The 20,311-nt window shown below is 49.5% G+C and overlaps 7 protein-coding genes across 9 annotated transcripts; 3 read left to right on the plus strand and 4 right to left on the minus strand.

Annotated features, from left to right (window-relative positions):
• Positions 1-56: 56 nt before the first annotated feature.
• Positions 57-2,496, minus strand: PV09_02255. Of its 2 annotated transcripts, XM_016355266.1 has the most exons (4): positions 2,396-2,496; positions 1,541-2,197; positions 1,004-1,493; positions 57-954 (listed from the first exon to the last, which is right to left on the minus strand). In XM_016355266.1, the coding sequence occupies exons 2-4, from the start codon at positions 1,997-1,999 to the stop codon at positions 242-244; spliced, it is 1,662 nt and encodes a 553-aa protein (XP_016217282.1). In that variant the 5' UTR covers positions 2,000-2,197; positions 2,396-2,496; the 3' UTR covers positions 57-241. The 2 variants fall into 2 exon arrangements, with proteins under 2 accessions (XP_016217282.1, XP_016217281.1); XM_016355265.1 differs by having other exon boundaries at positions 1,541-2,496.
• On the plus strand, positions 2,488-5,300 carry PV09_02256 (uncharacterized protein). The gene is made up of 3 exons (XM_016355267.1): positions 2,488-3,110; positions 3,166-3,569; positions 3,619-5,300. The coding sequence occupies exons 1-3, from the start codon at positions 2,919-2,921 to the stop codon at positions 5,207-5,209; spliced, it is 2,187 nt and encodes a 728-aa protein (XP_016217283.1). The 5' UTR covers positions 2,488-2,918; the 3' UTR covers positions 5,210-5,300.
• Positions 5,301-7,100: 1,800 nt separating this feature from the next.
• Positions 7,101-7,457, minus strand: PV09_02257 (uncharacterized protein; the record flags this gene model as incomplete). The annotated part of the gene is made up of 1 exon (XM_016355268.1): positions 7,101-7,457. One exon carries the CDS (start codon positions 7,455-7,457, stop codon positions 7,101-7,103), a length of 357 nt encoding a protein of 118 aa, XP_016217284.1.
• A 1,110-nt stretch (positions 7,458-8,567) lies between these two features.
• Positions 8,568-10,627, plus strand: PV09_02258 (3-deoxy-7-phosphoheptulonate synthase). The gene is made up of 3 exons (XM_016355269.1): positions 8,568-8,874; positions 8,925-9,975; positions 10,032-10,627. Exons 1-3 carry the CDS (start codon positions 8,805-8,807, stop codon positions 10,327-10,329), a joined length of 1,419 nt encoding a protein of 472 aa, XP_016217285.1. The 5' UTR covers positions 8,568-8,804; the 3' UTR covers positions 10,330-10,627.
• PV09_02259 lies at positions 10,401-11,869 on the minus strand. 2 transcript variants are annotated; one of them, XM_016355271.1, is made up of 4 exons: positions 11,794-11,869; positions 11,650-11,719; positions 10,830-11,509; positions 10,401-10,774 (listed from the first exon to the last, which is right to left on the minus strand). In XM_016355271.1, exons 2-4 carry the CDS (start codon positions 11,672-11,674, stop codon positions 10,709-10,711), a joined length of 771 nt encoding a protein of 256 aa, XP_016217287.1. In that variant the 5' UTR covers positions 11,675-11,719; positions 11,794-11,869; the 3' UTR covers positions 10,401-10,708. The 2 variants fall into 2 exon arrangements, with proteins under 2 accessions (XP_016217287.1, XP_016217286.1); XM_016355270.1 differs by having other exon boundaries at positions 11,650-11,869.
• Positions 11,870-12,881: 1,012 nt separating this feature from the next.
• On the minus strand, positions 12,882-16,231 carry PV09_02260 (uncharacterized protein). The gene is made up of 2 exons (XM_016355272.1): positions 15,534-16,231; positions 12,882-15,477 (listed from the first exon to the last, which is right to left on the minus strand). The coding sequence occupies exons 1-2, from the start codon at positions 15,667-15,669 to the stop codon at positions 13,172-13,174; spliced, it is 2,442 nt and encodes an 813-aa protein (XP_016217288.1). The 5' UTR covers positions 15,670-16,231; the 3' UTR covers positions 12,882-13,171.
• Positions 16,232-18,711: 2,480 nt separating this feature from the next.
• PV09_02261 (sphingolipid long chain base-responsive protein LSP1) lies at positions 18,712-20,296 on the plus strand. The gene is made up of 2 exons (XM_016355273.1): positions 18,712-19,325; positions 19,394-20,296. The coding sequence occupies exons 1-2, from the start codon at positions 18,890-18,892 to the stop codon at positions 19,981-19,983; spliced, it is 1,026 nt and encodes a 341-aa protein (XP_016217289.1). The 5' UTR covers positions 18,712-18,889; the 3' UTR covers positions 19,984-20,296.
• Positions 20,297-20,311: the final 15 nt, after the last annotated feature.

A 20,311-nucleotide genomic window follows, 5' to 3' on the forward strand; every position in this document is an offset into this window, starting at 1 on the left:
TTTGTCTTTGCTTTCATAGAGAAACTGAACGTTGACGAAACATCCGGACAGGTGGATCAGGATAACAGTTTATTCTTTTGATACCAAACATACATGGCTTGCCCATGTCTGAACGTTTATGTAAATCAGAACAAGTCTTTTCCCTTCATGCCAATAATCAACTTGGATATTTGTACCCATCCTGAATTTGATTATCGCTTCCAACAGAGAAACGTATGTTTTTGCAGTCTAGCCTTCGCTATTAGTTTGTGCCTCCTGTTTTTAGGTCTTTTGTTGCTTTTAGCTCATTTTTCCACACCTCAACCTCCTCCAAAGCTTTCATTGGGTTCTTCTTTCTTGTGATAAGAAAGTTCTGCACCTCAGCAGGAGAAAATGTCATTTCTGGTACATGACCAGCGAATGCCTCAGCAAGTGGCAGAAGCTCTTCCCTCGTGAATGTTTCCTTCCTGCTCACCGTGTTGCTTTCTACCATGCCTTGGTTTCCGTTCCCTTCTTCTTCTCCAAACCGCTTCGGTTCAGAGCTGTACATTCTGATAAAGATTTCTTTAATTTGCAGCTTTGTGGCCAACGTGAACTTCACCTGCATATCTATTCGCCCTGGCCGGATCAATGCAGGGTCAAGCTTCTCGGGAAAGTTGCTCGTCATGATCAAGACGCGACCTTCATGAGATGCTACACCGTCGATAGCATTGAGGAGGCCGCTAAGAGATATTCCATTTGTCGTCGGATCAGGTTCAGTGCCAGCCCTCCACATGCCCCCTCGGCGCGCGTTGTTTTTTCTAGGGCCAATTTCACCGTCAGACTTACTATCCGTTGAGGGATCTTCCCGTGTTAGTCCTGCAGAATCGATGTCCTCCAACAGAACGATGCAACGCTTCGGCAGATTATTGAACAGCTGTTGGAGATCACTTTCTGTTAGAGTCGGTTCCAGCAAGGAAATGACGTAGATGTCCACTGCGTACATGTTAATACGAAACAAGAACTGCAGTAAAGAAGTACGTACGACCGAAAAGACCGGCTAGTGCGAAGCACAGCGATGATTTGCCAGTACCAGGTGGCCCATGAAATAAATACCCGCGACGTAGCGGGATTCCTCTTGAAGCATACCACTGCGGGCTTGTGGGTGAGAGATACTCATTCACATCGTCAATGAGTTTCCTCTTTTGTTCAATATCAAGCACAACAGTATCCATCGGTCGACTGGGCCGCGAGGTGATCCGGGTCCACGCTCCTTCTCGACGCCTAGTGTCCTTTGATTGCGGACGTTTTATTACTGTGATGTCGTGCTCACGTTCTCGCGCCCAGTGTTTGATATGAGCTAAAAGATCTTTAAGCGGTGCTGTGGACCAGCCAAGCGTTCGAATCTGGATGTGCTGCTCATCCATTGATGTCTGACGCCATGGTGTCGCCGTCGCTCGTTCTCTTCTTCCTCGCTCGAAGATGAAGAGATGATATTTGTACGTGAATACGTACGATCCGTAGTATGGCTCGTACTGTCATGTTGTCAGCAACATCCCGTGTTGAAACTCCATCAGCATACTTTGGGCGGTACTTTAGCAGCCCATTTGCCAAAGTGGAATAATTTACCATCGCTGAGATCATGCTCATCCGTTTTATCCTCTTCTGGACTTGAACCCTGCTTTGTGACTGCTTTCAGTCGAGTTGCCTTAAGTCCGACAGGTTGGCTAGCTATCCAATCGAGAACGCTTTTAAATAGTTCGTCATGTTCTTCGATATAGACCAGAGATGATGCATATTCTGTAATCAAGAACCATAGTGTTCTAGATACATATTGCCACGATTTCGCGATTGCGAATAAGAGAAGGCCAGTCGAGACAATTGAACCAGCATCGAAGCCCAAGGCCTGTGAAAGAAACCTAGAAATTACGCTGTACCCAGGCACGATTGCGTCCAAGACGCCAGGGCCGAGACCGAGCTCAGTTACGTTCCCACCTGCCGCGGAGGACTTCAACATTCGGGATATCCTATAGAAATCCATCTTCTTGATTTTGGTTTGTCTTCATGAGGGGCTTGCCAAAAATCCTGGTTCCGTGATCTTAGACCGTTCCCAACGACACCTATTATACAATTTTGCCAATGCCAGTAAACAAAGATCACTGACCTGCAATATTTTTTCCTAATTTAAAAATAACCAAGACTGAAATCTATGCGGCTGATGAGAAGGAAAGACTTTAACCTATCGAATGGTCAATCCGGAGTGCGAATTTATAGTGTAGAATTCTGGTGGCAACGCGCCCATCCTGTTGCCTAATGCCCCAATTTTATTGCAGATCCAGTCTGTGGGCAGCTCTCAATAATAATGAAGAGAGGATACAAGTCCCTATGGCCGTCTTCACGACATACTTGCTTCCCGTTGAACAATTCTTAGACTTACAAGTTTTCATGACGTGGGGCTTTTTGAATGTTCGACAACGTACGACCCAGTTCAGCTGACCGATTGCGGCAACCCAGCAACTTCGCACTGAAAAAAAAAAAAAAAAAAAAAATTGCAAAGGCTGGATTGAAGTTTGCGGCTTTGGGACAAGTACTGACTATCGATAGTTGACAACTGCATAAGAATGCTTAACATCGAACGGTGCATAGAATCTAAACATGGGTAGTGATGACGTCCTACCGAGTAACCAGATGTGAATCTCTCTCAGGCGCGTTAACTCTCTCGATAAGTGCCTTCATTTTAAATAAATTTGCTGTATCCTCACGCCATGTGTCTGAGTACGAGGCAACGTTTTAAATGATTGTCCATTAGCAATGTAGCGGGAGATGCTGCAACGTCAAGATTGGCAAAGTCCCTCGAGGCTGTGTCACGTCGTCGTCATTCCGACCACAGAAATTCGTGGAAACCCATCCGAAGCTCCCGATATATCAAGTCTTGGTAACATCCGCCCGAAAGTCATTGGATGCATGTCGTATTTCTCAATTCTACGAACCGTATTTGCGACACAGAAATTTTAGCCAAATCCAGCAAGATGGTCGAGCTGCAACATTGCGGAACGCTGCACGACTGGAGCGTAGAGCATTCTGAGAAGCATCTGGAAAGGCTACAGAGTTCAGAGAGTGGTAGCAAGGACTACGGCGCACATAATCTTACAGTGCGTACCTTTGCTTGACATGGATGGCGGTGAACATACTTAAAATCATTCACAGTGTTTATGGATCGGCCTTGCCTCGGCTGTTCAAGCTAATGGTCAGGTTCAGATTGGCTTTGCCGCCCATGACGGAACATATTCAATTGACTTCGCAGTGAAAACTGTCGGCGAACTTCAGGATGGGTATAGCTATCCTGATGGTGACCATTTGTCTGACAATCTTGCACAAGAGATCGAGAACAAGTGCATCGATGAGCTTCGTGATTTCAAGCAGAAACATTATTACAAGATCGTTGGCGCTGGTATCAGCACATCGCTATCGGTACTATGCCCCAGACTTCCCTCTCTGCTATGGAGCGAACTCGATATTGTGCCTTTTGTTCTGGAGCGCACTACGAAGTCGCTGAATGTGATGGAAACAATTGATGAACACGCCGATGCGGTCGCACGTCGCTGCGTAGGGTAATTATTTAACTATTTGTTCAAGTTATCGCTTCTAACTCTTCAGCAGATTTTTTGGTCCAACATGTCAACCTCGAATCCAGGTCGGATATCGAGGTGAAGTTGAAGTTGATGCGAGTTACAAAGCACATCTGACTACCAAAGAGCAATACGAGAAGACCGTGAGCTCTAATACGTGGAGGGCAGCGATGCACTTTGCGTCATCTCTTCAGCAGCGAAACGTCAAAATCGCCTTTTTCAGCGCGACACCACAAGGAGGAGGTGTGGCTCTTATGCGTCATGCTCTCGTTCGATTTTTCCGCTCCATAGGAGTGAATTGCAAATGGTACGTGCCGAAGCCTAGTCCGGAGATCTTCCGCATCACCAAGACAAACCACAATATTTTGCAAGGCGTGGCAGATCCGGATGAGCGATTCACCGAGGCGCAACAGAGGCTCATCAGAGAATGGATTGAAGCGAACTCGATCCAGAAATGGAGCCCAGCCGGTGGTCCATTGTCTGCGCGAGCAGACGGGGGCGCAGACATTGTCATTGTTGATGACCCTCAAATGCCTGATCTCGTGCCAATAGCGAAGCACATGGACCCTAGTCGTCCTGTCATATTTCGGTCGCATATTCAGATTCGAAGCGATTTGGCTGACCAGCCTGGAACACCTACGTCAGAGGTCTGGCAGTGGCTGTGGGATAGAGTAAAGCACGCAGATATCTTCATCAGTCACCCCGTGCGGCAGTTTGTGCCAAATGGAGTCGACTTTCAGAAGGTTGGATGGCTACCAGCAACAACGGATTGGCTGGATGGCCTGAATAAACCGCTGTCTGAATTTGATGCTAGGCACTATATCCATGAGTTCAATGCGGCATCATTTCGACAGCACATGCGACTACTGGATTATCCAAATCGCAACTATATTGTGCAGATTGCACGGTTTGATCCGTCAAAAGGCATCCCCGATGTTCTAGCATCATATGCTGTGCTACGCAGAACATATTTCAAAGACGTTTGCACCAGAGACATACCGCAATTAGTCCTCGCAGGACATAGTTCCGTGGACGACCCGGATGGCTCTCGAATCTTTGATCAGACTCTGCAGTTACTTGAGACAAAGTATGCGGATATTGCAGACGATGTGGTTCTTCAACGCGTAGGTCCAGCAGATCAGATCCTCAACGCGCTTCTCAGTCACGCGAAAGTTGCGCTTCAACTTTCCACCCGCGAGGGTTTTGAAGTGAAGGTTTCGGAGGCTTTGCACAAGGGAATACCCGTCATTGCAACTAATGCTGGCGGCATTCCCCTGCAAGTACAACACGGAAAGGGAGGTTACATTGTTGAAGTTGGCGATCACAATGCTGTAGCTAAGTACTTGAACGACCTACTAACTGATGCCGACTTGTACGCGAGAATGAGCCGGTTGGCAGCTGAGAGCGTAAGCGACGAGGTCGGAACGGTTGGTAACGCTCTGGCGTGGATGTACCTCGCTGATTCGCTCACAAAGGGTGACGATGTCAAACCCGGAGGAGCATGGATCAACGATCTGGCACGGAAGCAAGCTGGTGTCCCGTATGACAAGGGCGAGAACAGGCTACCTCGGAACCTAGAGACACTTGCGTTAACGGAGAAGGCGTACGCTGTATATAATTAATATTGGTCGACTATCGATCGGTTTTTTGACAAGGCATAATATAGCCATTCGATTCGGGAATATGCTCTCTTTGCAATGACTAGACTACGGTTTGGAACGCTGCGTACGTTAAGATGTGATTGTTTAAAGTGGCAAAGGCAATGATTGAACTTTGCGTAATCATAAAAGCACTACTGGATTGATCACAGCTCATACATTTCATGGCTCATACTGTTAGAAGTATGAAAGCTTCTTGGCTCTATTCGCACCATATTGGGTAACCAAGTAACAGCCGCCAAGCTATTTGAGTGTTGAAGTAGTGGGAGTACGGGGGAATAGGTCCCACAGCCGTTGTCCCAGCAACCGGCGTGCCAAGCAAGCTCAACAAACAGAAGGCAATACAAGAGCATCGACAGATCCAACAGCATATTTCTATCAATAGCAAAACTTACAATCATGGTTCTAACACGTGCGCAGCGTGCGCAAACAAAATCGACACCTCCAGAATCGCCTCTCAAGCCCAGTGTGCTCAGCAAGGCTCCCGCTCGTCGCGGCCGTGCAAAGAAGGAGGATCCTGTCGAGGAATTGGCAAAACCTGCAAGGACAACGAAGACGGCGAAATCGGCAGCAAAATCGAAGGCAGCCACGAAAGATACGGAACCCAAAGCCCCAGCTTCTCGCACAGCTTCCTTGAGAGCAGCAACAGCAAAGCCATCGACGTCGAAACCTGCAGCGCCGAAGACAACAGCACCAAGGAGGACCGCTGCAGGAACAGGAGCTACCAAGGCATCGACAGCAAAGGCAACATCCAAGCCTGCTCCAAGGACTGCAGTGACTAAAAGAAATGTAACGGGAGGGAGGACTGCGAAATTGACAAGGTCAACGGCCGTCGAAAGCCAAGTTCAAGATAAAAATCCTAACGCGGAAGAAACGGGAAAGAATGACTCGGAAGAACAGTCACTGGACAGCGAAAACGAAGCTGGCAGAGAGGTGGTGCAGTCTGAAGAGGTTCAGAATACGGAAAAAAATGCACCACTGAGTCCTACAAAACTACCGCGACCTGCATCTTCATCAACACAGCCTGTTTCGCCATTCAAGATGTCTCTATTGTCATCCGCGGAGGGACTTGGATCAGTTCGCAAGCCTGTGGTGTCAGGCGCGTTACTCTCCTCTCCAACAAAACTACTGTCTGCTCCGCCGCAAGAAGCGGAAAGGCCGACGATGACTAGCCTCCCGCCGGTGCGTCTCAACACGTCAGTAAAGGATTTCGCGCCTAATATTGGTTCCCCTGTGCGACCCAGATCTTCTGGCAGTGAGAGCTCTGCTGGGACTCCAAAACGACCTCATGCAGATGCGACCGATGAAGCCACATCCATAAAGCGTTTGCGAACCTCAATATCAATGCCATCGCTGGGATCACCTCAGAGATCGCAGAGCTCCGCGTCAGGGAGCCCACCTTCCCCAACAAAGTCATCTTTACGATCACCCGCGAAGCGCCCGAACATGTCGCCGAAAAAAGTGAGCTGGCACAAGACTCCGCCACGTCCAGCGCAGGTTCTGGAAAAGACTCCACCGAAAACGCGCGGTATACTAGAAGGATGTGTATTCTTCTTGGATATCAACAGTATTACTGGCGTCAACTACAACAGCCTCTTTGTTGGATTGATTGAGGAGCTCGGCGGGCAATGGGTTCAAGAATGGTCGCATAACAACATGGGCATCACACATGTGCTCTTCATGAATGGTGAAATGCGTACTTTGGAGAAGGTGCTGGCAAGTAACGGTGAGGTATTTTGCGTGAGCTTGGGATGGCTGCTTGAGTACGTAACCCTTCGAAATCCGTACAAGATGAGACTGACCCGAGCAATAGTTGTGAAAGAGAGTCTCTTCGCATTCCAGAGAACCAACCTCGTTATCTGGTAGATCTCACGCATGTGCCCGGACACACGCCGAGGCCGAATAGGAGCGCTCTGAACACACCTATGACTGCACGGTCAGCGGCACCCGTCTCGCATACACCGGCTGTTCCGCCCCCTAAATGGGCTCTGCCAGATACCCCAGTCATGCAAAGAGAGCCGCTAGGCACGCTGTCCTCCAGTCTCCTAATCAAAACACCCTCATTCCTTGCTGCTACACAGACCCCCATGCCTCCTCCATCCGTGGGCGTAGGTCCAATCGAGGACAAGGAAAACCTTAGTCCCATTAGCGAGGCTACACCGCTTGTACAAAAGACTTGTCCGCCGAAACAGTTCAACAGATCCATGATCATGGCGACTCCGATAAGGAATCCGCTACTCGCGTCTAAATCCAGGCGTCTTTCTGATCCTACTCGTCAGCGGCCGCAGCTTGGTGTGCCAAGCCCTGCAAAAAGAGCATTTGACTTGGGCAGTCCGAAGAGGCAGGCAAGTCCGATGAAGAAGAATCAAATCAGACTTTGAAGGGATGCGAGAATTGATCTGTCAGATTGGAACGGTTGATACCCAGGCGTTAGATGCGCGGTTTGCTTCATTTGCCGAATCACTCATTCTCTGATGCTGCTGCTGAGAAGTACGTAATCTCTTCTTGTAAGGTCGATGTAATACATGTCTCTATTCAGCAATCTGCATATGCGTACCATCCGTGACTCGCCCAGAGTATTTTTACGAGGGCTGGTATATCCCAGTTCGTTAGGTTAGAGACAAGGACCGTAGCGGCGTACTTGTGATCCCTGCGGCCAAGGAGCTGCGGTTCTCTTGTCTGCAAGTATGCCAATTCATACTCGAGACTATGCTCCTTTCAAAATGTCCCGTCTGCCAGACGTTCTTCTCCTCGCATTCCAATGCGGCGATGCTCTCACACAGGCGTTGTGATATAGGCTGTCATCGCCTTCACAGCATCTCCTTCGTGATTTCTCAACATCTCTGTGGCCTTGACTTTGCTGACCTCGAGTTCCTGCATCTAGTTCTCTGTCAGCATTCTATATGCGCCTGACAAGTTTGTGTCCACAATCTTACAAGAAGCTTCACATCTTCAGCATCGATTTTGACTTTTTTGGGTGGCTCCTTCTTCTCTGGCGCATTCTCTTTCACATCCAGATTCTGCATTGCCTTGCCTAAAGCCTCGGCGTCCGCACTCTTATTCGACGTTTCGGCATCATCATCGTTGCGATCTAGAGAACTGAGGGCGGCGCTAGCTTTGGCCGCATCGGCGCCCTCATGGACGCTCGGCGGTTGGGGTTCTTCGGCCATGGCTTATATCCTGTTCGATAGGATAGAAAGGGTTTGCAGCGTTGCAGTTTGGAAGTGGATGGCAGTGGGCTGGAGAATGAATGTGGAGACGCTCGCGATTGGCTGAGCTAAACTTCTTTTGATGGCGAGGGAATTATTCCTGACCGCCACATCGCAATCTGTGACTCACGATCAGTTCAAGACTCAATTGTGCAATTGACGCTTCGGAAACAATCAAGAGCCAGGAGAATTGCTAAGGGCCAGTCCACGCTGCAGGCCGGTCACAACAGGATTCTTAAGTGTTCCTGCAGCTAGTCTCGAGGCATACTACAAGGGTCGGTCCTCTTCAAATTTCGACTATATCAATTGAACACATTCAACCAACATAATTGCGGACGAAGTAAGTCAAAATGTCTTCCATGTTGTCGCATGAAACTGGCAGCAACGGCGTTCACAAATCAAATGATTGGTCACCGAGTTGTAGGTTTCCTTCTGTTTACTACAACCTTCGTTGTAATAACGTTGACTAGCTTGGCGATCAAAACCCATAAAACAGGAGGTTGTATACGATGATAGGAAATCAGCAGACAAAGCAATAGCAAAGCTAAAGACTCTACCACCCATTGTCACCCCTCATGAGATTCAAAAGCTGAAATCCGCTTTACGAGATGTAGCACTTGGGAAGGCTTTCTTGCTTCAGGGCGGGGACTGTGCTGAGCTGTTCTCATACTGCGCCGACGAACCAATTGATGCGAAGATCAAGCTTCTTCTGCAGATGTCATTGGTGTTGATTTGGGGCTCTAACAAGCCAGTCGTTCGCATTGCGAGGATGGCAGGGCAATATGCAAAGCCAAGGTCCTCACCCACAGAAACTATTGACGGAAAACAAGTACCGTCGTTCAGAGGCGACATATTAAACGGCTTTCCCATGGAGGATCGTGCCGTTGACCCTGGTCGCCTTTTACAAGCATATTTCCATTCCGCAGCCACATCGAATTATGTTCGAGCGCAGATTTCGAGCGGCATAGCCGATCTGCACAATCCGCTAGATTGGGGCCTGGGCCACGTTCGCGATGAGGAACTCCAACAGAAGTATCAGAGCATCGTCAGCAGCATCACGGATTCGCTACGCTTTATGAAGACCGTTGGGGCGGACACAGCGGGCCCATTACACACGGTTGATCTCTTCACAAGTCACGAAGGTCTGGTCCTGGAATATGAAGAGGCCCTGACAAGATTTCTGAGACACCCTTACAATCATCCTACACATGAAGGGCAAGGCTGGTACAACACCGGAGCACATTTCCTGTGGATTGGTGACCGAACAAGACAGATCGACGGTGGTCACGTCGAATACTTCCGCGGCCTTGAGAATCCCATCGGCATCAAGGTCGGTCCTTCCATGAAAAACGAAGAGCTTATCGAGTTACTGGACATCGTGAATCCATCAAAGGAAATCGGCAAAGTCACTCTCATCACGCGCTATGGGGAAGACAAGGTCGAGAAGATGCTTGGCCCGCACATCGAAGCCGTGAAGAAGAGTGGACATACTGTTATTTGGCAATGCGATCCCATGCATGGGTAGGTTTTTTTGGCAACCCTGTCACCTCACGCATTTTGCTGATATCCAGTCGCAGTAACACTGTCAGCACAAGTGCCAAGATCAAGACCCGACGCTTCTCGTCCATCTTCAAAGAATTGTCCAGTGCGCTCAAAATACATGCAGAACATGGCTCCTACCTTGGAGGTGTGCATCTGGAGCTGACGGGTGATGCTGTGACAGAATGCGTGGGCGGAAGCGAAGGCTTGGAAGAGGAGGATTTGAGCATAAATTATACGACGTACTGCGATCCCAGATTGAATGAAAAACAGGCTTTAGAGTTGGCTTTCTTGGTCGCCGGTCATTACCGTTCTGGGGTGCATAAGGCGACATAATCTGGACATGACGAGCGAATGCCGCCCACACGTTTTGTTTCATAAAATAAGTGGCATCTCGAGGCATTATCCAAAAAAAGGCATGCTGCATGATGCAATTGTATCCAACTACTTCTTCATCTATGTGGGCGTAAATGTATTCACTGTAAAATTGCATGAATTGGTTGCGGATTCCAGATCAAGGAATAGTGCGTGAAGTTCATGTTTTACCTCTGATCCGTGGCATTACTACAGCACAATGCAGAGCAGTTGTGGATTATATTCGTTTTGGGAACTTGTCATTGAGGAGAGTTGAGCGTGCAAAACAGGTGGTTCTACAGATCATCGCGCTCGCGAATGCCGGATAACCGTTGCGATAATTTTCTGAGCCACAGAATATTCAATAAACGTAAGGTATCAGCTTGTAAGGAGTCTTTTTCTTGAAGTCCTCCCACTGCGCTCCGTACTGACCCGAGGTTAGCAAGTTTGCCAGAGCAATGCGTTGTGACCAAAGAACGTACTCTGTCTGTACAGTACTTATCAAGTGTCACAATACTCCTACGATCAAAATCAACCAAGGTGAAAATCAACATGACCAAGCCGGCGCCGAATCCGCCGCCAGCACATGTATATCCTGCTCTCCAGAGAGCATAACCAGTGTAGTTAATATGTCTTGCCAAACTCCACAGTCCACCGGTGTATGGCTTCCCTGGATTGTTCTTCTTAAACCTCTTGCGCTGCAACTCGGCTACGGTCTCTGTAGTAATTCCGATGACATAGGACAGGCTACCAACTATCAAAGGCCACTGTGGGAAGGACTGTCCACTTGCCAAGGAAGCGGACGCGATCGAGGATGTGAACAACAAATCATTGATTGAGTTGCAGAAAGTGTTGTAAAGACCTACGGCAATCGCGGACTTTGGTTCGAATCCCTCTTCGGAGACAGTAAGAAGCCAGAAGATATGCTTCAACGCGCTACCCACAGACATCGAGAGCAAGATCAGTCTGTACGGAGACAGACCGAGCTTGTCGATGATCGTACCGGTATTGGTAGCCAGGCCCGCTGGCAGTTGCTCCAAGCCGACCTTGGCTAGCAACCCAGATCCCAACCCATTGGCTAAAATATTATACTGGATAAAAGGATCGAAGGAGCGGAGGCCGACGAAGATGGCGGTCCCCAATGGGTTGGGTCGCTTAACGCCTGATCAAATCCACCTAGTCAGCACGAGCTGCGCGTCTTCCACATTTGCAGTAGCAGGCACGGTATCCAGAGCGAAGTCCGTGAACCTTCGCAACGAATGCTGTGCGCAGCTGAGTGCTCAAGCTCCTATGACGACGCACCTCTCCGAATTGTATCATAAGGCATCTTTGTTCCGGCAGTCCGTTTGACTCCTTACAGCGCTCAAGTGAACTGCCAACAACGGTGGCTTCAGATTTAGCGGCTTTTTGCGCGGTTGCGACGCAAGGAAAAAAAAAAAAACAAACCTTAGCATGAAGTGTAATATCACTCCATATGGCTGTCTTTCGTCACAGTGCAGCAAACCGAGGTCGTTGGCTCGGCTGTTCCTGAAGTGTACAAGTTCTTGTGCAAGTATGACCACCCCGGCCCGTTTGAAGCCCCGTGCACACATGATGGTGGCTCGAGCTTCATCATCCCTCTTTAGTAGACGTTCATCCCAATGCGGATCTGCTGCAGCGACTAACGACAATCTGGGCCTGAGCAAGCGGGAGCGACCTCAGGGATCAGCACCATGGCTTTCTGAGGCGCGGGTCCAGCTCTTCTTTCAACCTTCCTGAGCTATTTAGTGAAACGGCACATGCGGACGAAAGAGCTGCCACATTCTCATCTGTCCGCCAAACGGGGGGAGAAAAAAGCAACTATTCCCAAGCGGCTCGGAACGTGAGCCGGTCCAACAACGATGTTGTCAAAGTCAAAGCTTGCTCTGCTCAAACTTGAGCTCCTGTTGTCGTGTAAATTCAAGCAATATCACAACGTTTGAAATCGCCGTCGACTAGGAAAGTGGATGTTGAGCCACTTCTTCCGAACAAGTCCCAAAGCATCTCTAATGGCTACGTGGACAACCCCAGTATGAGGGTAGCAAGATCTTAAAGCTGGATCCGTGCTGGCTGCACAGACGAGTGTCGAATTTGTCCCTGCTGCTTGGGTCCAAATCTTGTGGCCCACAAGGTGAACCACGTTCTTGGGATGCAATTCCGCGCGGAGCAAGTTTTGGGTCCACGATGGCAACGATAATGGAGGGGTAACAAGGCTTTTAACGTTACCATGTGGGCCTTGTCCGGAATGCAGATCATGATCTTTTTGAAGTAGCGAACGTGTCGAAGGGACGGCTCGTTCAGGCTGTGCCGTTTTCTGAAAACTGGAAATGTGATGACTCTCGGCACATTCCGTCTCCACCTCCCAATACATCCCGTGTGTGGCTAAAAGCCCACGTGTGGACGTTCCGCCAGAACCGCCATATGCGAGAGCACAAAACGATAACGTGGCGTCTAAAATCTTCGAAGTTATTGCGGTTATTGAAAAAAAGCAAGCTGCAAGGATGCACATCGTTCAGGAAATAGACGAACCTAGCCTACAATTGTTGTTGACGCCAAGCGAGTGCGCTGCGCGGTGTTTTGTATAATACAATGACGAGACGCTAAACCATTTGAAATACCACATAGTAGGCAACCTGGTCCGCTTAGCAGCACGAGCCATCCTCCTCGAGGGTATCATCGAATGAAAATTACATGTGTATAAATCGTGGCGTGCAGTTTGTATTCGTAACACAATACAGGTGACATAGAGAGCATACATAGACACATGAAAGACGTAACTAGAATAATTTGGGAAGCAAGGATTCGTTCAAGCTTTGATGATTGGAGTCTTCGTAGCAGGCGGTGAGCCAGACTCATAAAGGTCCAGAGGCTGTGAGATCATGCTTCTAAAGTCAACCCCAGGGCTAGGCACAGGTGGATCTATGACAGTTCCGATACTCGCCCAACGTAAGGCTCGTGGCCGGCTGCGAGATGAGCTTCGAACTCGTTTTGGCGGTAGCTTGAGTTTGACAACTTCCGGATGCAGCCTTGAATTCGCAGTTCGCGGTCGTTCAGGCTGCTCGATTTGTGGGAGTTGGATGGTATGCTCAACTATCTTAGGAATTCCGATCGAGGTTTCGGTTGTTGGCGAAGAATCAAGATTTTGAGCGTGAAATAGATTGGTTGGTGTTTGGTTAAGTGGAGGCGCGGGCCAGTTGGCGATATCAGTGAAGCCAGGAGGCATTGGTGATGGAGGTACGTCTCCACTGTCAGTTGTAGGTGTGTCGGGATATTTAATTGGCACTGGCCCGAACGTTGGCGGCGGAGGAAGAGGTAGAAGCTGCGACGGTGGCGGTCCTGGAGTTGGGGGTAAAATTCTACGACTATTATGGTGAGAATGACACGACATAGCCTCAAACTCCAAAACAGTCTCCTGGATAGTTTCAGGGTCCGCAGACTTATGGTTCGTTTCTTTCTCTGCTGGCTTCTCTAGAGGTAGAGTTGGTTGGGCCTTGGACTCCATAGTTTGTTGCATCTGTAGGCTTTGCTCACTTTGCTCAGCAGAGACTGCTAAAACAAGGGGCCCTCCAGATGCATAACCTTCTGTCTCGTCTTCAGTTACTGGAGATATTGGTCTGTCAATATCATGCACGGAGGGGTTGGAATGATCTTGCAACTGGAATGGCATTCTCGTTGGGTCTTCCGCTCTTTCGTCGGCCGTGGTGCTTAAACCCAATCCATACGGATCAAGAACGATAGGTATTGCTCTTGGAGCACGACGTGGTCGGGTTACACCTTTCGTACGTCCAGTTGGTGGACCTTCCTTTAAAAATTCAAGTAATGCATGTGACAATGTCCCTCGCACCTCTGGCTCCCGTGCGACCATCCTTTTCCTTGTTGCTGTCAGAGGGCGCTGCAGCTCTGTCGAGCTCAAGACTACGTTTGGTGCTTGTACCGGGCTGAGGTTTCCGGCTAGATGAGTGTTCAAGGACGGTGAAATCGCTTGCCGAGGTTGGCCAAGGATCGCACTCGCTGTGTCTGAGATCCTGATTTCGGCGGAGGCTACCCCGTCGTATAATTTCGAGTTACCAGAAGATGAACGACGCGGAGAGCTCGGAGAAAGTATCGTGGTCGACGTTGCAGACCTCAAAGACCGCGATCGAGTACGACTGCGAAGCGAACTACTCCTCGGTGACACAGCTGGAGGTGAAATTGTAGCAGAAGGAGGAGTAGGCGGTCTTGATATGGTCTGTTTCGATGAATAAATGGGATGACCTAATCGATAGGCGAGATGAATAATATCCGGAATTCCTCGCCCAAAGTCGCGGTATTCGAGACATCGCTGCAGTTCAGCACACTTGTCGGGCTGCCATTCAAGATTTGGCCAGGCACTTTTGGAGTGTCCATGGCATTTTGTCATGAATTTCTTGAACTGGTCTCGGAGTTCAGGTTGGCGAAGCAGGTTGCGAATGGTTGTCGAGTAGGTCCACTCGGGAGATTGACGGAAGTCTCCCTGCCGCTTCACCAAATCCTCGTAGTGCATGGCAACATGTTTGCACCGCTTGCTCCAGTCCAGAAACACTTCTTTGCAACCCTTGAAGCCACAAGCCCAGGCCTTCCGTTCGGGCAATAGCTGGACAACCTGTGAAGCATGATCACATCGTCCACAGCCATGCACAGCTTGATGGTGGGCTTCGAACGCACGCCCGGAATCGAAGAACGCCTGACATCCAGGCTGGGGACAGGGCCAGAATGATTGACGTTCATGGAATATCCACTCATGCGTTTCCCAGTCGGCACGTTTCTCGAAGCCGATACCACAGTGAACACAGAAGTAAATGGGCGTTGAGGCTACCACTCGTTGGGGAAAGGACCTAACGTTCAGCGCGTGTTCCCGGATTGAGTAATCGGATATGCTTCTCGACAAACCTAGGGGTCCGCTGGTCGCGGTTGAGACAGACGGTGCCCTTAACGACTGGACACCGAGGGGGAGGGACGAAACGACGCGCTCGCTGATTGTGGTAATCGATGACGTGTGTGATATACCTGTAAAGCGATTATATGCCTTTGGGCTTGACGACACAGAAGACCGTATAGAGCCACTTGAAAAAGAAGAAACCGACTCTCGCGCAGCTAGGTCAGTCAGTATCCATTCTGGCTAACGAGTGAACCTTTTCTTGTGGACTTACGTGTGAGCAATGCAGAGTTGCCCTCGTCGAAGAGAGATGCAAGAATGTGAGGAGGATATAGTTGTCGCAACCGCTGTACGGTTTCCACATCCTCGCGAGAAAGACCAGTGGAATTCATACCGATAACTTTCTGCATTGATCACAAATACGGAAAAACACAATAGCCCTCAAAATTTCCTCCAAAAGAACCAGAAAGGTTTTCGTCATGAGCTCAGCTGCAGCTCTTGGCGGCCAAAGATTGCCAACAAAGATGTAAAGAGACTTGAAGTTGAGAAAGTACAGGGCTAAGAAACAAGATCGACGTAGATGAAGAGGCAAGGTCGTTCTCGATACGATCTGGAGACACGGACTCCAGACCACCATGTCAGCGACAAGGCCCCTTAACCCGGCTATTGTGATATCAAGAGCCCGATCTTGTCTCCGTGCGAGTGCGTACGCACCATTCCCATTTCGTCCTAAAGTAAATGGGGGGTGAGTGATACCAACAGCGGCCCGTGTGCCCTGGCGTTAGAATCGTGACAATCCTCTCTCGAAAACAGGGGACTAGTGTGAAGAGGCGGAATCGTTCAGACGCAGGTACTGGCCAACCGCAAGTGGGCTTTGGCACTGGCGGCCCCCATTGATCACCACAGCGAAGAAAGACGTGACTACAGCAAAGTACAAGTTTAGATCAAGGTAATTCGTAGTAGCATGTTTTGTGTCCCATCCAGACTCGATCAAGAAAATGAGAAGTCGTCGCCTGTAGCATAGGGGTTGGCTGTTGAACGGTTTTGGCAGTCTCAGGCTAGCTTTTTTTTCTTCTTTAGAACGAAAACGTAGATTTCGTGGGGCGGTAATTGTCTGGAACTGACTCGCAAATTATTCCGGACGGGCTTAGCTCATGGCCGGCGGGTATGTCTGTCAAATTTCCTATTGGGTGCGATTGCTGCAGACCTCTGTTTTGAGACCTGCAGAATGCAGCATTCTCACAGTTGTCACTTCCACCTCGTTTGTTGCACTTATCCTTCCGGATCGCGAGCAGAAAGACGCACGTCAGTTTGGACCCGTGGTCTGAACGGTTGAGCTCGCTGTTCTGTGTTCAATTCCAAAAGGGCCGATCGAGAGGAGAGTGAATCGTGGGCCTTACCAAAAGAGTGCGGACCAGGTCACTAGCAGTATCGTTTGCAATTTGCCATCACGCTTGGAATGCAAATGCAAATCTAGTACCCACTTTCCCTATGCCAAGAGACGACTGCGATCTAAAGGGTGCAGCCATTTCTGAAATCTCCGTAGTCTCGTAATCTTCCATACTTTCCGACCTTTTTCCTACTTGTAAGAGTCAAGTGGTAGAGGGTCTAGTTTTGCATAAGATTTTTGGCTTGTAACTAATCTGCTCGTGCGTCAGTAACTCATCGTGTGCAGAGGTCTTATCTTATCCGATCATTAAACTGCGGGCAGTTGCTGGTCTTTCGCTAATGATGATCTTTTCAGTCTTGCACTAGCATTAAGACAAATGCTGCTATCGGCGAGGTATATCACCAGTAGCTCTTATGCAAGTTTAGCCTCATAATCTGTCAAATGCTATGTCTGCATCGGATCATGGTTCACGGCGGGTGTGCCTGTATGTCCCGCCGCGCAGCTTCGCGTAAGAAAGCACTGAAATGATGTGCATGTGGATCAACGGGGAGCGCGTAACACCAAGATGACTCCACGGAACAAATGGAACTAAAGCTAAACTTGCGCGAGGGGATACCATTAAGATCGCCGAATTCGATGGGAAAAACCAGGTTTAGAAATGTACTTATGCCCAAAAGAGACGGCGAATGATGCGCTAAACCAATTCTTCCGTAAACGGGACTGATGTCACAGAAGAGTACGTCACCAGACATGTTCGGCCAAGTTCTCATTGGGGGCTCGTCCCGGACTGAAACCCATCTTTGCCAAACGTTGATGGAAGCGGCCGAGCGGCTGGCAAACTCGCGTAGGAGTGTGAACCCGAAAGAATACATGAACTTTCGAAAGAGATACTGCAAGCCCAATTGGACCAAGTAATTTGTTCGACCATGATATACAGCTGGAGAGGCGCCCTCTACAGAATGAAAGTTCATGGTCCTTGCAAATGTGCATACCATATTTTCAACGTCGCAAACGACGGCTATGGTGCAGCGATCGCGAGATGGATTTATTGCATCATCGTCATCTTCATCTTCTCCTATATCAGCTCTTCTCGATTGTGTTGACTGTTGCTCGATCAGCGAAATAAGCGGAAGAGAAAGCAGATGACGCAGCAGGAAATACGAGGAGGGCAGCTTAACAGAGTCAGATCAGAGAAGAACTGATCAGAAGTCATGCTTGCCATCTCCTCACCTAGTTCTATCGAACATTTTCTTACAGTCTGCCATTACACAAGAGCACGAATCTTGAAACCATACGCTTTCGGCTGCAGATCGCCCCCGCTAGTAACGAGCAAGCCAGCCGTGAGGCGCGCTGTCGTCATCGCCGCCGGACATAAAGGGCTGTGGATTTGTTTACGCCATTGGGTCTTGAACCAAAGGAGACAATGCACAGCAAGGCAGGGAAAAAAAATTCTAAGACAAGCTACACCAAAATCAGCATTTCGTGATGAGACGCGGTCTGGTGTTGTTGGCTATTTGACAAGGGCCCTTGCCCAACACGTGCTCTGAATTTGAGCCTCGAGTTGTACGGGACTGTTTGATATGGTTGTGTGCATTACGTCCTACTAGCACATAAGAGTGAATTCGTTGCCTGCCCCAAAGTACGCAACGGAGAATGCCTTTGAATATACGAAGAGCGGCGGGAGACCATTCCAAGAGCTAGTCCAACATACGATTGACATTCCCATTGCACAGCCAACTCAGTGTTGTTCTCTGCTGCTCGCATAAACGTTTAAACATGACCAGGACCTACTCTCCAGCCAATAGAGGAATTACAGAGAGAGATAAGGTTCAGATTCAAGGCCTTAAGCATAGGGGCCATCGTATCGCCTGCGGCAAGGCAAAGCTGATCGATCTTCTGTGGGGGCTGTTCCCACGTCCACGGCGTTAGTACCGCAGGTAGAATTGCCCCCGGTGCAGTGCAAGAACTTCGACCCAAGAGACAAAAACCAAGAAGGAAGCGCTCCAGAATGTGTCTGATGTTTCGTCTGCGGCGTCGAGTGGCGCAAACACGTCAACGCGCTGCCGACTTATGACGGCGATCCGCAACCAATTTCGCTGGTTTGATTTTGGCCAGAGCACAATGACGTAATCCGCCAACCCTGTCTTCAAATACCGCCCGGAGCTCCGCCTCGCTGCTTTCTCACAACACACACCTTCACTACAGAGTATCCTCAAACACTTCACATCCACAAAGCGAACATGCATCGAACGTACTCTATGCGCCAGTCTCGCGCGCCGACGGCGTCGCAGATCCAGAACCCCCCTCCTCCCCCATCCTCTACCAAGCATGGTCGCTTCTTCGGCAAAGGCAACATCGGCCACACGTTCCGCCGCAGCACGGCCGGTGCATTCGGCCCCGATCTGGCCAAGAAGCTGTCACAATTGGTCAAGATGGAGAAGAACCTTATGCGCAGCATGGAGCTTGTGAGCAAGGAGCGCATGGAGTCCGCCCAGCAGCTGTCGTTGTGGGGTGAAAGCTGTGACGATGACGTCTCGGATGTCACGGACAAGCTTGGTGTCCTGCTGTACGAGATTGGCGAACTCGAGGATCAGTTTATCGATCGCTACGACCAGTACAGAGTCACCATGAAGAGCATCCGCAACATTGAGATTTCGGTGCAGCCTAGCAGAGACAGTACGTCGGCACTAACGTCCCACCACAGTTCTGTATTCAAGCGAACAACATGCTGACGCACACTTCAGGGAAGCAGAAGATTACCGACCAGATCGCGCAGCTCAAGTACAAGGAGCCAAATTCCCCCAAGATCGTCGTCCTCGAGCAGGAGCTTGTGCGTGCTGAGGCAGAGTCTCTAGTCGCCGAGGCACAACTGTCCAATATCACACGTGAGAAGCTTAAGGCAGCCTTCACGTACCAATTTGACGCCCTTCGCGAACACTGCGAAAAGGTTGCTATCATTGCAGGCTATGGAAAGCATCTCCTCGAGCTTGTAGACGACACGCCTGTCACCCCTGGTGAGACGCGCAATGCTTACGATGGCTATGAAGCTAGCAAGGCAATCATTCAAGATTGCGAGGACGCTCTCACAAACTGGGTCTCACAAAACGCAGCAGTCAAGTCGAGTCTCTCGCAACGTTCTCGCACCCTTTCGCAACGCCGCAAGAACCGCATTCAGGGCGAAGGCGTCGATCTGACCCACCAGGATGCACCGCTTGACAACCCCGACTGGGTGCCAGCATCTCAACATCCCAATGGCGGGGAGTACGAGGATGAAGAAGAGGAAGAGGAGGCATCGAATGCCGACGACGTCCGCGGACGCGCTGTCGCGGCATAATCACGTAGCGTCACGGCCGCTTTTGCAATTATGGATATCAAACGGGAAACGAATAGGCCCATAATTTCACGGGCTTACGGCTAATGGGTTGTAGCGATGGGATGTGCCAGACCGAGGTTTCCAGTGTGGTGTTGTAGGATTTCATCCGTTTTCTTTTCTCCAGTTTTCAGCTCGGAGCATGAAAGGCTTCGAAGACGGGAAGCGTGTGTGCTTGCTCAAGACGAGCACACCCGAGTGCGACGCAGAACCTAATACCTTGTACCTGTAGATGACGACGACAAAAACAATTTCATACTTAATGTCTTGTCTTGAACTGAACCACATCTAG

This window comes from Verruconis gallopava (genome assembly GCF_000836295.1).
Source record: "Verruconis gallopava strain CBS 43764 unplaced genomic scaffold supercont1.5, whole genome shotgun sequence".
Classification (NCBI taxonomy): domain Eukaryota; kingdom Fungi; phylum Ascomycota; class Dothideomycetes; order Venturiales; family Sympoventuriaceae; genus Verruconis; species Verruconis gallopava.

Coding starts and splice junctions, on each gene's coding strand:
- PV09_02260 (XM_016355272.1), bottom strand. CDS start 15,669: ATGCAGAAAGTTATCGGTATGAATTCCACTGGTCTTTCTCGCGAGGAT. Junction 15,478..15,533: donor CAACTCTGCATTGCTCACAC/GTAAGTCCACAA, acceptor TGACTGACCTAG/CTGCGCGAGAGTCGGTTTCT.
- PV09_02261 (XM_016355273.1), top strand. CDS start 18,890: ATGCATCGAACGTACTCTATGCGCCAGTCTCGCGCGCCGACGGCGTCG. Junction 19,326..19,393: donor GGTGCAGCCTAGCAGAGACA/GTACGTCGGCAC, acceptor CGCACACTTCAG/GGAAGCAGAAGATTACCGAC.
- PV09_02259 (XM_016355271.1), bottom strand. CDS start 11,674: ATGCCTTATGATACAATTCGGAGAG. Junction 11,510..11,649: donor TTATGATACAATTCGGAGAG/GTGCGTCGTCAT, acceptor GGATTTGATCAG/GCGTTAAGCGACCCAACCCA. Junction 10,775..10,829: donor ATAAGTACTGTACAGACAGA/GTACGTTCTTTG, acceptor ACCTCGGGTCAG/TACGGAGCGCAGTGGGAGGA.
- PV09_02256 (XM_016355267.1), top strand. CDS start 2,919: ATGCATGTCGTATTTCTCAATTCTACGAACCGTATTTGCGACACAGAA. Junction 3,111..3,165: donor ACGGCGCACATAATCTTACA/GTGCGTACCTTT, acceptor AATCATTCACAG/TGTTTATGGATCGGCCTTGC. Junction 3,570..3,618: donor GTCGCACGTCGCTGCGTAGG/GTAATTATTTAA, acceptor ACTCTTCAGCAG/ATTTTTTGGTCCAACATGTC.
- PV09_02255 (XM_016355266.1), bottom strand. CDS start 1,999: ATGGATTTCTATAGGATATCCCGAATGTTGAAGTCCTCCGCGGCAGGT. Junction 1,494..1,540: donor CTGCTAAAGTACCGCCCAAA/GTATGCTGATGG, acceptor ACAACATGACAG/TACGAGCCATACTACGGATC. Junction 955..1,003: donor ACTAGCCGGTCTTTTCGGTC/GTACGTACTTCT, acceptor ACATGTACGCAG/TGGACATCTACGTCATTTCC.
- PV09_02258 (XM_016355269.1), top strand. CDS start 8,805: ATGTCTTCCATGTTGTCGCATGAAACTGGCAGCAACGGCGTTCACAAA. Junction 8,875..8,924: donor AAATGATTGGTCACCGAGTT/GTAGGTTTCCTT, acceptor AACGTTGACTAG/CTTGGCGATCAAAACCCATA. Junction 9,976..10,031: donor CAATGCGATCCCATGCATGG/GTAGGTTTTTTT, acceptor ATCCAGTCGCAG/TAACACTGTCAGCACAAGTG.